The 17,789-nt window shown below is 43.0% G+C and overlaps 1 protein-coding gene across 1 annotated transcript in view; it reads right to left on the bottom strand.

The window, feature by feature from the left end:
* The window catches only part of SKAP1 (src kinase associated phosphoprotein 1), a 227,651-nt gene that overhangs the window by 185,479 nt on the left and 24,383 nt on the right, over window positions 1–17,789 (bottom strand). Inside the window, exons 4-5 of the mRNA XM_074979091.1 lie at window positions 14,744–14,746; window positions 2,271–2,378 (exon numbers count right to left, since the gene is read on the bottom strand). Coding sequence (XP_074835192.1) covers window positions 2,271–2,378; window positions 14,744–14,746 — 111 coding nt within the window. The remainder of the gene's footprint in view (window positions 1–2,270; window positions 2,379–14,743; window positions 14,747–17,789) is intronic.

Below are 17,789 nucleotides of genomic sequence, written 5' to 3'. Positions count from 1 at the left end.
ATCCCCACCATTTTAAAGGCCCTTGGCATGGAAGGGTGAAAAGCAAAGTATGCATGCAATATATGTGAGACTTACATGCATACCTCACAGCTCTGGGATCTATTTCAGTTACTCTGAACTTAAAATTAAATTGCTGGACTCCGGCAAATTAAGTGAACCACCAGTCTTAAAAGAAAACATTAAAAAAATCTTAAAAGTGGCATGAGTAGAATACATTACATGGAAAGTGTCTCAGAAATACTCATCATTATAACAGTACTTTGCACTTAAATAGTGCTTCACAGCCTCCAAGCGCTGTATAAACATTAGCTTCTTAATCACTCATTAGGGATGATCCTTTACAACACTGTTGTGGCTCATTGAATAAAGTCATTCCCAACTTGGGGAATTGCTTTTCCTGTCATGTGCCGTGTTCTAGAGAATAGAGAAGTTTCAAGATTCTACAGGAAGCATATGGGAAAGTTTGTTACAAGCAGGGCCAAGTAGCACAAGTCCAACCACCAGAGGTGCACTTCCCACCCTCTTCTCCATGGTTTAGATTGGGAAGTAGAGAATGTTGACACCACCACTGAGCGGGAAGAACCTCCTGCCAAGATAGCCTACAGTTAATAAGTCTGGAAACGCAAGAAGAGGTGAAGGGGTTTTTAGTTGTCCACACAGGGTTTGCACCCTTGTGAATGCATCTGTGGATGGCTAAAAAGTATGCAGTGGCTACTAGGTCATGCACTATTGGCAAAGCCAGAGAAATGATGATGGTCCCAGAACCCACCAGTCCAGACCCTCTCACAGGTACATCTACACAGTGGGTGAAGGTGTGACCAGTACTGATAAACATACCCACGCTAGCTTTAATTTAGGTCAGTGGTGGGAAACCTGCAGTCCGTGGTGGGATCTGCGTGTTGCCTGCAAGATACTTTATTTGCCATTGCCCATGTGCAGGGCTGCCAGATTTTGCTGGTTTCTGTCCATGTCGGTTTCTTTTTCCCTACCAGTATTATTAAAGTGACACACATGTGAAGCAAGGGACACCCTCTGATGCCCATTTAATTCAGCTTACATTGTCCATGTCATAGTCCCCTTCATCCACACGGTCTATAGACCTGTTTTATATGTGACAGAGTTTCTTAACACATGGACAATATGAACTGAACCCAAATTCCCTGCGTTTTATTCTTGCTGGTGACCCTCTACAATTATTTGTGAGCTATTGGACCAACCCAGTCTCCATCAATATCAATCGTTTTATGGCAAGTCAGCAGAAGTCACAGGTATGCACAGCATTCCATCCTGTACGACAACGCTAAGGTCATGTACCCCAGATGTTATCCACGCTTGTGATCGCATATCAAATAAACCTGATTCTCCTAACCCTTGAAGAAGGGGTTGATCAACTTATGACATGCAGGAAGGTGGGGGAGCAGCAAAAGAAAGATTAGGAGGTGCCAGGGCAGAGCGGAATGAACCACTGGAAAATGAAGCAGGAAGCAGAAACTGAAGAGGGTGAGAAAAATATTAGAGAGCTTAAGGAAGAGGAGGGCATGCGATATCTGGGAAGAAGCCAAATTAGCATGTCAGGGATCAAAGTCAAACTGCTTTAGTGAGATTCCCCCAGGGATGAATGGGCCACAGGTGGGAGAGTTGGACTGAAGTGTACTATACTGTAAAATGCTTTGATGTCAATGGCACATCACGTGCTTCTCATGGCTAACTCTCCCACTTGCAAGCAGAGACAAAGCATTAGTGAAGCTTCTACACGGGGGAACATCTGGTGCAAAGATTAATGTCTTACGTCCACTTCTGTATAACCGCAAATGAATGTCAGCTTATGTCACCCACAGGCCTACTGCGTGTGGTTCACTGTCCCAGGTAGCGGCACTGAGACCATTACCAGTGAGACATAAGGGGTCCTCTCTATGTCCCACAATCATTCCTCAATGTTTCAGCTTTTGAATCCTTAGGCCACTGCGTCAAGATCTGCTCTGCTACACATCTGGAAATCTGGAGCACAACAGAAACAGTTTGGTAGTTTGGTTTCGAATCTCACAACTGATGTGTGGATTTGTCCTTCTAAACGTTAGAGAGGTACCAAATACATTCAGTAGAACTTCCACTGGTTGACAAAGCAGCTAGTCCTCAAGAGAAAGAGGACACCCATCAACAATGACGGCTTATAAAATTGGAAATGGAAGAGGGTGGAAAATATTTCAGATTCAGGCTATCCCTCCAAACACTACACAGCAAGGGATTACAGAAAACTCAGATGCTCTTACCACCATCCTGGTAATCTGATGCAAGTGACACATCTGACACAGGGACGAAACTCAAGCTCTGATTATCATCCGAGCTGTCCTGTCCAAAGTAAGCATCAGCCTGATCTCCTGGAAAGAGAAGAGGTAAAAAAGTAAACTGACTTTAGTGGAAAGTAGTACACACTTCTAGCTCTGTCCTAACTCCCATGTCCTATGCTGAAAAAGTATTCCCTGATGCTCTCAAAGATCTTCCTACTACTGCAAAATTCCAAGGAATTCAAAGGAAACCAGATCAGATTGTGGGAACAAAGATCTGTCCTCTGGTGCATACTGACATTTATGGAGACTGTGTGGGGGTGTGCATGCACCCCAGTGCCTCAAGAGCAGAGTATGCCCCCCAAAAATATCCATATTGTATGAATATGGCCTTGATACCTGTAGAACATAGCATCAGGAAGCAGGAACAGTCTGTCTCATAGACAAAGAATGGGAGTCAGAATACCTAATTTCTGGCCCCAGCTCTGCTAGACCTCATTGCACAACATTTGGGAAAATTAGTTTTCCCCTTTAGTGTTTCGATTTCCCCACCTGTAAAACGGGGATCATAGCATCCATTACACAGGTATGTTTAGACCTTTAATATGGATATAGGAGATTTTGAAAAGTTTGAATCTCAAATGAGAGATGCTAGAAAAACTTAACACGTTATAGATCTACCACCAGAACTGGCAGAATACCATATGCAAAGGAACTGAATCAAAATAGGCTTATACTTACACAATAAAGTACTTGTATGCTAGATTCTGCCACAAATTATTTTACCTGGAAAGCTTTCAGATTCTATAGTGAGGACAAAGACAGCTGTGCAATTCATTCAACGCATGCCAAAAAAATGAAAAGGGGGTTTTCAACTGATTTTAATATGAGCTCAAACACTAAATTGTTACAAAACAAACAAGAACGTGAATGTTTCAACAAACTCTGGAGAGATGTGTACCCAGTGATTTTAAACCAATGCAGGGAAACAGCAACAAGGGGTTTGGAAAGGAGAAACGAGTATGCAGGCAGGGAACCCCATACAATAGCAGCCAAAGACAGCAAAAATAAAAATCAGACTTCAGCATTTATATGGCAGTTGGTACTCCCATAATCCTCAAACACCTGTAAGAGGCAGATCTCACCACGTTCATGGGGAAACTGAGGCAAAGAGCTATGGAGTCCACAATTTTCTATAGAGATCAACAGCAACACTCGGTCAGATTTTCAAGGGTGTCCAGCTCCCTTTCAGATACCAGAATAAGGGGTCAATCTCTCACACACACACACCCACCATCACAATTCAGCACATTGGGTTTTATGCTCTTTTGGGAATGTGGCTCAGGAGCGTCATACACTCTGGAACACCAGGCTGCTAACACAGGTGCTGAGCACTTGAAAAACTGCACTCTTGAAACTTTAACCACACATGATTTCATCAGGGCCAGAAGAGGTCGGCATCACAGCTGAGATTAGAACTCCGGAGTTCCTGGCTCCCAGTCCTTGGCTCAAGCCACTAGGTCAGAGACGCAAGAATGAGTAGAAAACACGCCTTATAGCAGTAAGCTGAAGGAGTTCAATTCATTTAGCTTAACACAGAGACTGTTGAAAGGCTGCTTGATCACAGTCATAAATATCAACAAACATTTAGTAATTTGCTTTCACTGCTCGTGTTGAAGAAGTGAAAGAAGAGTTATTTACTCCTTCCCAGAACATGAGAAGCTAATGAAATCAAGTAGCAGGTTTAAAAAAACAAAAACAAACAGAACAAAGCACTTCTTCATACAACACAAAGTCAATCTGTGGAACTCCCTGTTAGAGGATGTTGTGAAGTCCAGGACCATAAAAGGGTTTAAAAAAAAAAAAAAACCCACTAGATAAATTCCTGGAGGATAGCCACTGATGGACATATTAACCCATATAGACAGGGCTGGTGTCCCTAGTCTCTCTTTGTCAGAAGCTGAGAATGGATGGTACAAGGTGGTAAGTTAGCCACCAGAAAACTTTATGGGCCATGGGAAATCTTCCACACTAGCAACTTTCAAATAGTTCTAATGGGGTTTAATTCAGAGACATTCTCTGGCCTGGGTTATAAAGCAGGTCAGGTAAGAGGATCACAGCAGCACTTTCTTGCCTTACAAAAATCTAGGCAATCCCATCTCTTTTTCTATCTGATCTTACAAGCTAAAATGTAGTATTCTGTTGAGTTGCAACATTTTTGGCTGGTCCTACTTCCTGATGTATCTTCTGTCGGTCCTACAGCCATACCTATTCAGCGATCAAATAAAAGGTGAGCAAACTCAGTACAGAGGGGCAAAAAAAAAAAAAAAAGTGCACAAGGATGCTGTCCTCTTTTTAGAGTTTACACAAGTCATGGGCCCCGAGAGATTAACAGTTGAACAGGGAAAAACTGCACAATGGAGGTAGCCAGTTCCAGAACAACTAGCAAATTGTTTACTTTTCCCAAAAAGCAGCCATACTAAACAGAGGTGCTGTGTGGTCTGTCAGGTCAGGAGATCAAATTCTATTTCTCACATGCCACCAGTTCTTTGAGCGACTATGGACAAGGCACAGACCCACTTCATCAGATGCATCTTAATTCCATATGCATCTGGTGAAGTGGGCCTTTGTCCATGAAAGCTTATGCTCCAAAACATCTGTCAGTCATAAGGTGCCACAGGACTTCTTGGTGTTTTTTCCTGGATAAAAGGCACTAGCAATACTCAGGTGTAAAACCAGAACAGGTTAAAATACTGCAACTGAGCCACAACGGAGTGACGTTCTAGGCACAGCACAACCAGAGTGAGTTTATTCTAATGAGAAATCTTTGTAAGTACTGCGCTGCAGCATAACAAAGCCTGTGCATCACATTGCTGCAGATGCCCAACATGCCACTCTGACAACAACCCCCTGGCCCTCTTAAAAGAATGGTTCCTTTCAACCAAGTCCAAATATTCCTTTAAAAAAAAAACAAAAAAACTTTTGAAACAAATACCAAGGTAACAGGTGTTCCCTTATAATGAGATACAGGTGCAGCATCATGGTGATAAGGAGCAAACCGTTTAGGCCTTGCAGATACTGGGAGGCAGCATGGCAGTGTGAGCTAGTCTCTTTGGAAATGAGCATACCAAGCATCAGTGTATCTGTGCAGTGAGCCATTTGCCAAACACACACAAATCAAGGCAGGATTGGGGGCTTAATCCTGATGACTCCTTGCAGGGATAGTCCCAGATAAAGAAGAGGATCTACCAGCAGAAAGATGCATGGCATGTGTGAGCAAGGGTAGCAAGATCAGGCCACGGGTCTGTCACACAAGACCTGTTAAACATTCTGCAAAAAACAGATGTGTGTTGCATTGTGAGAGATCATACAAAGGTGGCATTGCTAGACCTGTCCTTCCTTGTTATCTACTCTAACAGGAGACTCACTGGAGGTTCATGTTCATGTGCAAATAAGACTGTACATCATAATAACTGAGAAATATGTATGGGCTTAGATACTGCACCTAACAAAGCGGGTGGGGGGGGGGCTGTCTGATCACTAGATGTTACTGTATTACCAGCCAACAAAGATAGAAAGCCTGGCTTGCCTTTCCTTTTCATTTCTCCTACTTAGAATCTTAGAATATTTTCATGTCTTGTATGGAGATTCAAAAGACAAAAAAAATGCATCACTGCCTTCTGCCAGGGGGTGAGAGTGGGGAGAAAGCCACTTCCTCTTTCTGTTTAGATCTACATTAGGAGAGCTAAAGTTCTTATACTTTAATTTACTTCTCCATCAAGTTTATGGAGCAGCAACAGCCAGCTGAGACCAAGCAGGAAAAAGAAAACCAACTCCCCCGCCCCCAAAAAAGTGTCAGAGCACAGCTATTGTTCCTGAATGAAGGGGGGGGGAATCTCATTAGCTTTTAATGAAGAAATAGGGAATACAAACCAAATAGCACAGAAATCCCAGCAAATAACTGCCATGCACCTGACACAGAGCTGCTCTATCTTCCTACTCAATAAAAGTCCCGCACTTATCACTCTTTGGAGCATGAACAAAAGTAAGTCTGGCTCTTAGGGAAAGAACAATAGGGACACTGTGGGCTGTCGTTTCTTATAGCAGGTCCCATGATGGAGCGCTTGGCTGCACTAAGTATACTAAATACCATACCTTGCCTCTGAGCCTTATGGCACAGGGAGGAGGGAGAAAAAAAAAAAAAAAGAATAAAATTGCACCAGCTTACATTTTATACAGCGGCTGTTTCTTCTGCAGCACTGCAAAGAAAGGCTCAAAGGTGTGATGTGTGATTAATGGAAAGATCGTGCTTTATATATATTGATCCTAGGCCAACCATGGTGGGGAGAGATCCTGTTTCTGGCCACTTGTAGCATCAGCAGCAGGGAAAATGGATGGTGCTTGCAGGTTTTAATTGTGGGGGCCCCAGATAGAAGCGTGTCAATTTAGGTTGCTGTCAATTATGCACACACAACCCACTGGACAGCAGGCAGACCTCACCTAGATCTAGCATTTATTGAGTGGCAGTATCTGGCAGACCCTATGGGCAAAGCATGGATGAAGGTTGATAGGTTTTTAAATGGCCCTATTAGGACAGGTCCTGAAAGAGACATGCATGATCTTACACCCTGTGGCTTGTGTGTGCACAGCTCAGGGACAGAAAGTGCCAAGTGAACATTTGCAAGATAAAAATAACTGCAAGGAGGGAACACACAGGGGCCCAACACAGTGTTAACAACATGTGGCTAGGCAGCCACTGAATCTCTACTGCTAGGCCTACAGGGAGCGCATAGCTAACCACTTCATCAGGGGAATGCACTGCCACTTACATCACCCCAAAGAGCAGGAAAGCATAAGACTTCCACCTATGCCTACTACTTTGTTCCATCCTGCTGAGCAATGAATGCTGGGGAAAAACCCCCGTGACTCAGTTTCTCCATTAGAGAAATGCAGGTTATGTTTACCCTGCTTAGAGAGCTACAGATTAAGAACACCAGTTCTGACTTCAGGATCAAGGTCTCTCTGGGGTAAACCCAAGTGAAGAGAAAATAAAAAAATAACATAATAGTACTGGGGAGAGAAGTTTTCAAACTGTACTTATTTTAGGTACAAAAAGCTCAGCTGATGCCTTTTGGCACATGCTACAAGAGGAACAGTCTGATTATCTTCTAAATACGCAAAAGGGTCTCACAGTGAAAAATGCACTCACATCCCCAGTAGATTGTTCAGAGAGTTCTGATTAAAACTGGTTTCCACTTCAGTGAAGGTCTTTATCCACATACCTGGAGTTTCATTAAGTGTCTTTTTAGGGGAGAAGAAAATCAACACTAATCAAATTCTGTTTATGCTTTTATGATGGACTAGCAAGGCCAGAAGGAGTAAAAATCCCTGACTCCAGTTCATATTCGAGTGCCTGTAGGAAACAAAATTCCTGCTTTAAAACTAATGAGTCCTCAGGATCACACTACAAATAAAGGGTCTGTGATCCAAATCCCATCTGCTTTCATGCTCAACAGTGTTAATATCTCCAGATTTTCAGGGACTAATTTAGCAGTAATGCACTTCCCAAAGCAGAGCTGCGGAAATATCAATACTACGGCTTAATGTCCCTTATTACAATCACTCCCCTAAATTACTGACTATCACGTGGTAATGCATCAGCACAGATGCACCCACACATGTAAATGTTAGTCGCGTGTAAACATATTATAGCTTCACTTTCGCAATGCTGATGCTTAGGCTCGGTCAACATTGCCATTGTAAATTATATACCTTTTTGAACACATTTATGTACTAGAAAATGGTACGGCATTTCCTATTGAACATTTTAGAAGCTTCAGCAGCTCCTAAATACCCATTTGGATTTGCGTGGTTAGGTCTTCTGATTAATGTGTGAGTACCGTAGGTCTGGGTTATTTCTTTCTTTCTTTATTTTTATTGCTGACACACACAATGCTGTTTTACACCTCAGTTCGTAGGCATTTCTAATGGACTAATCCTCACAGCATCTAGTAGCTCAACATAAAATTTGAAGGTTACATTACGTATCCCGGAAAATCTGGTCTTACCTCTTTGGATATTCCAGATTCCTCTGCAAGTCCCTTATAAAATATTCATTTTTTCCTCAGCCCTACCAATGACAGAGCTATTTAAGGATTTAATTAAATTCTAATAATTAGGATGTCTGATCTCAATCTCAAAACACTTCATCCAGCTTTACAAATATTCTCATTTCCCAGATAATGAAGAAGATGAGGCAATGACCACTAAATAACTTACTCAGGGGAACTCAGCTGAACCAGTGGTAAAGGTAAATTAGAACTCAGTGACACATCCTACCAGTTGAACAATAGAGCCTCACTGTTTTAGAGGCAAACACAACAACTCAAGGACATCCCTCAAACCAGGAAAAAGCTATTTATTGTTGGTTTTCTTTAAAAAAAGGTGTTGACCCAGCAAGGATTTGGCGGGCCAGAGGCAAATTCAATTCAAGACTAATTCTTTTCATTCGGTACCCACTTTGCTAATCACACATAGTAAAAGCAAATTAATGGGCTACTAAAATGCCACTTACATTCAAAGCATCTAGAAAGTGGAAAACACACTAACTTTGGAGGAGTTATTTTCCAGAGTGCTCATTGCTACAATGCTTGGGAATTCTATAACTGGAGGGCAGCCCTGCTGAATATTCATGAGGCAAGAGGTAACTCTTCCATGACTGATTTGCAGACTGTTAAATGTTAGCCAATTAATAAAAGAAAAAAAAATCATTTTTCTAGAGTTGCCTCTTCTGTGCTGCAATGGTCATATATGGCCAGTAGGGGGAGCTGCAGTGTGCAGCATCATCTTCCTTCTTGAAAAAAGGGAGCCAACAAGTGGGGGGGGGGGCAGAGAATAAGACAGTGAGCTAGATTTTAACCCCTTCAGAACCAGACTATGAATGCCAGGAAGTGTGTTGCTTAATTTTAAATCAGAGTATACAGCAATGATAGGGCACACTTAGTTAATTGCAGCGAGGAGGTAATCCCCACCTTGGGACACAGAATCCAACTGTTATCCACCGCTCTATTAAATAAGAGATTCTGGATACTGACTAGATCAAAAGCTATTCTTTACCATCTGAAACACCAGAATTTGGAGAGAAAGAAAAACCTCGACGACAAGTCTGAGTACAGGCAGGGGTTAAAATCCTCTCAGTCACATGGCAAGACACACTTGATGACTAAATTAAAAAAAAAAAAAAAACACACTACAACTTGGAAGTGATTGATATCTGAGGTCATATCTTTGCAGTTTCTCTCTCAGTCCGTCTACACTTGGAATGCTGCAGTGGCATGGCTAAACCATAACACTGCAGCACTTCATCTCCCATCAACCTAGTGCACACAGTGCGAGGTAGGTTGCTTTACTTTATCTCTGATGCTTGGATGGGAGAGGATTTTTCACACATGCCTGAGTGATATAGCTGGACTGGCCTAACTTTTTAGCATAGATCAAACCTCATCCTCTACTGCCCCTGCATGGAATAGCAGTAAGAAGCTGGATTTGAGCATACATGCAAACTTTCCATGTGTGCATGTGTTTTATAAAAATTGCAGACAAGAAGTTTGTAACAGCAGCTTAACTAACTTCACACCAGGCCAGCTCTGTAACTGAACAAAGCTTCATTCCCATAAAAAGTGAAGTGTCCTGATATGGTTGAGGATGGACAATCAAGAACTCAGGGATAAATCAAGAGGCACTCATGTTACCAAAAGTCTCAGGGCATCAGGATTTTAAAAACACCCTGCTGCTATGGCAATATATTTTCAAATACAAATTGCTCATCCAGCTCCATTACTCAGCTGAATTCCTTGAGCAGTTTCTCCTCTCCCCAAATCTGCCTTCCCCCTAAGCTTCCCCATTCCCCAGTTAGTTCCTCTGAGCTCTTCTGTTTTGCAGTCTTTCGCTCACTCCCTCTAAAGCCAGTGCATACTCTCCACCTTACAAGTGGGTAGCAGCTCACAGAACAGCTGCCCACAGGGGAAGTACAGTGCACATCAGTCCCAAGAAAGCTTGAAACCCTACAAAGCAGAAGATTCCCATTGGATATAAATAAATCAAGGGATTTTATTCTGTAATTTATTACATATTAAAGAAACCAGCAAAGGGAAAAATAGCTCATCGCAAACTCAGTGACTCAAAAGGTCTTTGGATAATTTTGTATTCTCTCCACTAATAATTACTAGGTATTATTCTCATTTTACAGAGGGGCAACTGAGGCACAAATGGGGCAAGGAATGACTTGGTCAAGGTTTGATGGAGAAGGTAGGTCTACAGTGTGATAAAAACCCCATGGCACAGAGTCTCAGGGCCCATCTCAGTTGGCTTGAGTTGCAGGAGTATCCACAGCAGAGGAGATGTTGCCACTCAGCGTCCAAGAGAGGTATCCTGGATCAGCAGTAGAATCATGACGAGAACTCAAATTATACAAAGGTCCTCATCCTTAGTGGGCAATTTTTCCAGTGATCTTCTATTCAACTAGAGCATGTTATAGTGCAGGGGTCAGCAACCAAAACAGCAAGAGGAGCCATTCTTTCTAATTTGTTAAAAGACTCAATAATTCAAGAGCCTCAATGCATGTGAATAAGATTTTATTAGCAACATGATCAAACCACAGATATGATATCGTATCCCTCAATGCACTATTAAAGGGGGAGTTATCCAGTGTTTGGACAACACATATTGTTTGCTATTTAGATACGAGTTATTTATTGTTGGGGGTTTAGACCCACTGTTTATCAAAAATATTTTTTAAACTTTGTAATTATAGTGTTGGAAGCCACAAAGTCATCCTTAAAGACCCAAATGTGGCTCCAGAGCCACAAGTTGCAGACCTCTGCTATAGTATTTGGGCCTTGTATGTGCCCTGCCATCACCCTTGAGATTTCCTTATCAAAAGCAGCGGTGCCTCTCTATTATACACCCAAGTTCAGGAGACACACAGAGGGCTTGTTTGAAAAGGCTCTATAAGGATGAAGCTGAATGCCAGGCAAGTTAGCACTTCACCTAGCAATTAGAGCATTTTATTAACCGACCACAGTGAATAGTTCCATGAAAGTCAACTGTTAATACTGGGCCATTTCCACCTTGCTGAATAGACCTTGTCAGCTCTGGCCCTCCCCCTTTACTGGGACCCTACTCTTTAAATACCCCTCTGAAACCACCACACCCCCACTCATGCATCTGATGGTCTTTGCCCATGAAAGCTTATGCTCCAAAATATCTGTTAGTCTATAAGTTGCCACAAGACTTTTTGTTGTTCATGAAAGTCAAAGATTTGTTCACCATGAACTCAGAGATTCCCCAAACTGCTGTATATTTAGTATTTTTACTGACATTTTAAAGTCTTCTGGTTCCCAGCACATCCCCTGCTCTTTAAGAAGTCACGAATCTTTCTCCATCCCCTGCACGGAGAGGATTGTAATTTAAAACACACACAGAAGCTGGGCTACACATAGAGGAATCACAGTGACATGAGAAGGAGCCTACAGTCACAGAACCGTAGGGTTGGAATAGACCTCAGAGGTCAAGTCCAATCCTCTGCTCAGAGCAGGACCAATCCAACTAAATCATCTCTGCCAGGTGTTTGTCAAGCCAAAAGACAAAACCTCTAGGGATGGAGGCTCCACCACCTCTCTAGGTAACTCATTGCAGTGCTTCACCACTATCCTGGTGAAATAGTTTTTTTCTAAAATCCAGCAGACCTCTCCCACTGCAACTGGAGACCATCGCTCCTCTTTCTGTCATCTGCCACCACTGAGAACAGCCTCTCTCTAACCTTTTTGGAACCATGCCTTCAGGTAGTTGAAGGCTGCTATGAAATCCCCCCCTCAGCCTTCTCTTCTGTAGATTACATAAACCCAAATCCCTTAGCCTCTCCTCCTAAGTCAGTCAAACTCAACTGGACTCCCTCATTGCACTGTTAGGATCCGGATGGCATGAGGAGCACCAGTCAGAGACCAGGACTCTATTGTGCATAACCCCTCCTCTGCCCCAGGCCCAGTCCGCACATCTTCCTGCCCCACCTTTTGCCCCATGTTACAGTTCCTCCTGTAGGCTGCTGAACACCTGATCTACTGTGGGTAGGAAGCTCTGGAGGGGAAGAGTAGGCACTGATCAGCAGGGTCCACTGGCAGCAGAAGGCATTGGTGCAGGAGATGGGGGCCGCTGCCAGTGGGTGCTGCAGCCCAGGAGCACTGACAGAAATCAGCACCTCTGGTCCCTTCCCCAGAGAGCCTACAATCCAGTTCTCTCCATTGTAGCTGGGCTATCAGCCACTAGCAAGAGGCCACAATCAGGTTGGATTTACTCGCTAACTCAGGTGGCAAGGCTTTGGTGGGGACTGGATTGGGGTTAGGACATAAAAGACTAGAGTTGAGGTTTTCAATAACCCACATTGTAGACCTTCTGCTCCACCTGCAGTTGATGGGAGCCGTAAGTCTATGCTACGATCAGAGTGGAGTCGCAATTTGTCAGATAATATCCAAACCAACTTTGATCAAGATAGCTTAGGACCTGGAACAAAGAGACCTTGGCAGCAAAGACTATACACCAGACTCACTACTCTGGCAGGCTGGTACAGCTTATGATGAAGCCTGCATTAATGTGACTTCACTCCTCTGGTTCACAAGCTAACCTAGGTTAGAACTAGATGTAACCTAGGAGTTCACCCAGTAGAAGAATTAGGCCAAACCAGTTTTCCCTGTAAGCTTGTGCAGCTGCTCAGGAGAGATACAAATGCTACCCAGCTTTTTAGTGGCTAGGATTTTGTTTCTACCAATGTTGCACATTCACTCATGCCTCGGCACACATAAAAAATTTATTCCACGCATGGCTAAAAAAGATTAGAGGGACCACTGGGGCAAGATATTCAATCTTGCCAACTCTTGCAATCATTGATGGTGTTCTTTGAGCCTCAGCTTTTGGAATCAAGGAATTGCAGGAGAAACTGAGTTTTCATTATATATATATATATATATATATATATATATATATATATATATATATATACATATACATATACATACACACACACACACACATACACATATACACACACACACACACACACACCCTGTATATATGTTATATTCTACCTATATTTTATTTTTATACACAACAGGAGTTTCTACCAGCTCCCATGGTTCTAGAGCAAAACCATGACTTGCGGGTAGCCCATGCTCAAAAAAACCAAAAGCTAAATAAAATCCTATATATTTTTAAAAATCTCAAGTTTGCGGGGTTGGGGAGGCTGGTAAGTGATTTTTTGAACACCTGAGGTTGGCACTAGCACCTTACCTTATTCCCAGTTAATTGCACCACACATAAGAGGCAGGAAAACATAAGCATGCCTGATTAAAAGATGTTCCTCATATAAGAAACCTTTGAGCACATCAGTCTATTTTCTGCTACAGTAGTTGCCTGCCTCTGAAGTTATTCATGGTAAGGTATGGTTCAGATCTTGTAGTGTGTATATACATACACATACATCTAGAGTGTGTAAAGCTATGTGGCAGTTCAGTCTTTGAAAGGGCACTAACAGCAGGGATCTTACTGCAAAAATATTTACAGTGTATTGTCTTTACACAGATTAATTTGCACAAAGTATATCATATGCAGACCAAAAAAAAAAAAGCACCCTCCAACACGCAGGAAGCAAAGTGACAAAATGAGCTGCCAGAAATGTTGATCTTAAAGCTTGCCTTTTGATGTTAAAGACCATATGCCCTTGGGTAGGTTTTATTTTTCATTAATTAACCCGTACCCCCACACATATCCTGGACTTTATAAAACATTCTAATGTGAGTTTTTGGTTTTTGATTTTTTTTTTTTTTTAAAGTTGCCCCATGTTATGACATTTCCAGGTTTGTAGACGGCCCTTGTGTTTACAAAGGAGGGGAATTCCAGACATGGTGATGGAACAGATATTTTAACAATAAGTTATAAATATTGTCAATTTGGTATTTTTTTCCACGAGTTTTCAAAACACATCATAAATCTAGGCTAGGTTTCTGTGCACGAACTCTGCTTCCAACTGCACTCAAGGCTTCTGGCATGAAGGCAAAGAGGGTATTTTTAAAAAATATATAAATAAAAGTTAGTAAAATCACAGTGCACTCCATTAATTCAGGAATGCTGCTTCTTGGCTTCAAAGGAGATCTTTTTCTTTACAGTAGAGATAGTGTTTTTGCTGCTTTAATGATTTGCTACTTGCACTTGTCATAACTACATGACCCAAGTATGTGATACCAGGGAGCAGTGGTTAGGGAAACAAAGTTCCATCTCCTATCCAACCCTGCTCCAACAGGTTTGAGGCTGTCCATAGACAACTAGTTCATAAATCTAACATGGGAAGCCTTTGTAGAGTGCCAGTTAGTTAATGAAAGATGCTGTCTGAATGCCTTTGCTATACATACCTCCTGCATGAACCCAGTGAACATTCAGTGACCCATAAAGCAGTGCATAGCTGAGCCAAAATAAGTAGGGCTGATATTGAGAAAATGCTACATATTTAACCTAAATAAATATATGCACTATGAGTGGCCTGCAAAGACTGTCCACGCAATTACTGTACTTAATCATTTTACAGATCACAGAGGATTTTCAAGATATGCTTTGCCCAAGTTCTCTGTGTCGACATAACTTGACACCCTGCTTTACTGCAAGACTGGGTTTGCAGTGAAGGCACTGAGTTGGGACTCTGGTGATCTGGACTCATTTCCAAGCTAAGACCTTCCTGTGACCTTGGGCAAGTATCTGTGCACCTCAGCCCCTCACCTGTGGCTAATAAGCCTTCTTTTCTCCCAGTTTTTGCTGGTTTCACCTATTTAGATGAAGGACAGAAGGGCAAGAATAGTCTCTTAGAACGTGTTTGCACAGCGCCCAGCACCAAAGACTGGTTGAAAAATTCCATCTGAAAACTTTTCTTACGAAAATTGAATTCTCCACATATATAAATTTAGGGCCAATATCTGTGTTCAGATCAGTATTTTTAAAAGTAACAAGCTGAGATTTTCTACAAGAGTGAAGGCCCCATGTTTTCCAGCTTGACCTAGCACAATGGAGTTCCCAATATCATTTGGGACAACAATGCAAAAGGATATAACAGAACGCAAAAACCCTATTATGGGGGCATATATCCCAATGGTTATCAATCTTTTTTCATTTGTAGACCTCTAAAATTTTTGAATGGCAAAGCATGCTCCTTTGGGTGCAGACTCACAGAGGTCCATGGAACACAGGATGAATGCTAATTATTTATGCTAAGTACCCAACTGTCAGAACAACCTGGTCCTTTGAAATCTGAAAGTTTTCTATGTGAGTTGCTTAAAAAAAGGGATTATCACCTTGGTACGTAAGTGCTGATCCCACTGTAGGATTTGTACCAACAGTTCACTGTGAGCATGACATGGGAGCACTTACTTGTGGACACAAACACTAGGGGGCTCAATACACTGACCGTGGTGGTGAAAATCTGGCTCAACATTGACATTTTTAACAATGATCCTTGCCTTTCTCCAAAGCCTTTCAGGTAAGAATTTCAAAGCACATTACAAATGCAGTAGACTAACCCCACATCCCTTCTCCCTGACATAAGTAGGCATTTTTTATTATTCCAATTTTATATGTGGGGAAACATAGAAGGAAGCTATTTGTCCACACCCAGACGGGGGATCCTCCACCGAGTCTGTTGCTGATCTGGAAACTGAACCCAAATCTTGACTTACAACTTCATCCTTTCATCACGTACATTGGACAAACCCAACTCTGTCTACGCAAAAAACATGTATGGACATAAATCAGACCTCAAGAACAGTAAGATACAAAACTCAGTAGGAGAGCACTTTAACCTCTCTGGATACGCAGTTACAGATGTGGAAGTTGCCATATTTGAGCACAAATCTTCAAAAACAGACGGCAGTGAGAAACTGAAGAGCTGGAATTCACATGCAAACTTGACACCATCAGAATGGGTCTGAATAGAGGCTGGGAATGCTTAGCTCATTACAGTAAGTAATTTTCCCCTTTGAGTGTTCTGACCTTCTTATCATGATTGGAAGTGGGCCACAACCACGCAGACTGAATTAGCCACATTAGCACTAATGTAACACTCCCAGCTCTGCAGCCACATATAAATCCGTCATCTGAAGACTCCACTTTGTGGATCTGATAAGTGAGCTGCAACCCACAAAACTGTACACCCTAAAACATTTGTTAGGTCTTTAAGGTGCCACAGGACCAGAGCTGTGCTGTCCATAGGCTGGCTCAGGGTGACTGCCCTAGGCCCTGCCCTTTGGGGGGCCTTGTGGAGGCTGCCTCAACCATTTTATGGGTGGGACACAGGGCAGCAGAAGTCATCCCCCGTCCCCCTACCCCACAGACACTGGGGCCATCAGAACTGGAGTGACCAAGCTCGTGCAGGGCCGGGGGGGTGCAGGAAAGGAGGAAGAATTGAGGCAGGGGGCACAGCGGAGACAAAGCAGGGCTGTCCCAGGTCCCATGACACCTAAGCACGGCCCTATACAAAACTCCTCATTATTTTTGCTGAAACAGATTAACACAGCTACCTCCGAAACTCCCTCTAGAAGTGCTCTCGTCTCCTTCCTCCCTTTCCCCAATTCCTTCCCTTTTATGTATTTATCTCTAGACTAGTTTCCCTTGCAGTACCATAAAATGGCCTGTAGCTGCTGCCTCACACCACATGCTGGTGCAGACAGTTCAATGCAGGGGAAATGCTACTCAAAGCAGGGAGAGGGGATGCAGAAAGAAATTTCAGGGCTGTAGGGGGAGGGAGGTGAAGAATAAAGTCACTCATGACATGTATGGATTTTCCTCGCCAGCCCCTCTCACGTTTCTACAACAGAAATATCATAAGAGAATCCAGCATGTGTATGTATAAAAATATAGGCTCATATATACGAAAGGCTTCCTGTATGTGCCAGTCTTCCCTGCATTCTAAGCAGACAGCACTTAGCCATGGATGGCAGGTACAAGAAGCCAGGGCATATGAAAAGCTGCTTCTCTTCAGACCAAAGCAGCTTCTCCCACCCACAGTGGCTTGGGGTCTGTGGAGATGATGCACAGCTGGCCCAGGGCTCCTGCATGTGAGGGAAGGACATGGCTGGGGAGAAGGGTCTGGGCTTCAGTTAGCCCATGGGGGCCTCCAGCTTGGGGGTTGGGGCACTCAGGCCTTTCTCCAGTCAGGGTCTGCTCCAGCCAATGGGAGGGCACTCTTGGCTCCTCTGACTGGTGGGGAGGGGCAGGGGAACTTGCAGCTCCAACCACGTGGGAAGGAGTATTGACAGAAGGGGCGGAGCCAGCAGCTAGCCTACCAGAAGGGTACTGATTGCTCATCACTGCAAGATGTAGCAACACCCATCATTTGGGCAACAGTGAATAGAAGGGGACTGTCTGTCAAATCACACAACTTCCCCAAACTTCAGCTACAGCTTCCACAAGCTG

Source organism: Carettochelys insculpta, chromosome 28 (assembly GCF_033958435.1).
Source record: "Carettochelys insculpta isolate YL-2023 chromosome 28, ASM3395843v1, whole genome shotgun sequence".
In the NCBI taxonomy this organism is placed as follows: domain Eukaryota; kingdom Metazoa; phylum Chordata; order Testudines; family Carettochelyidae; genus Carettochelys; species Carettochelys insculpta.
The sequence above is the reverse complement of the archived record's forward strand: the minus strand, read 5'-3'. Positions and strand labels throughout refer to the sequence as shown.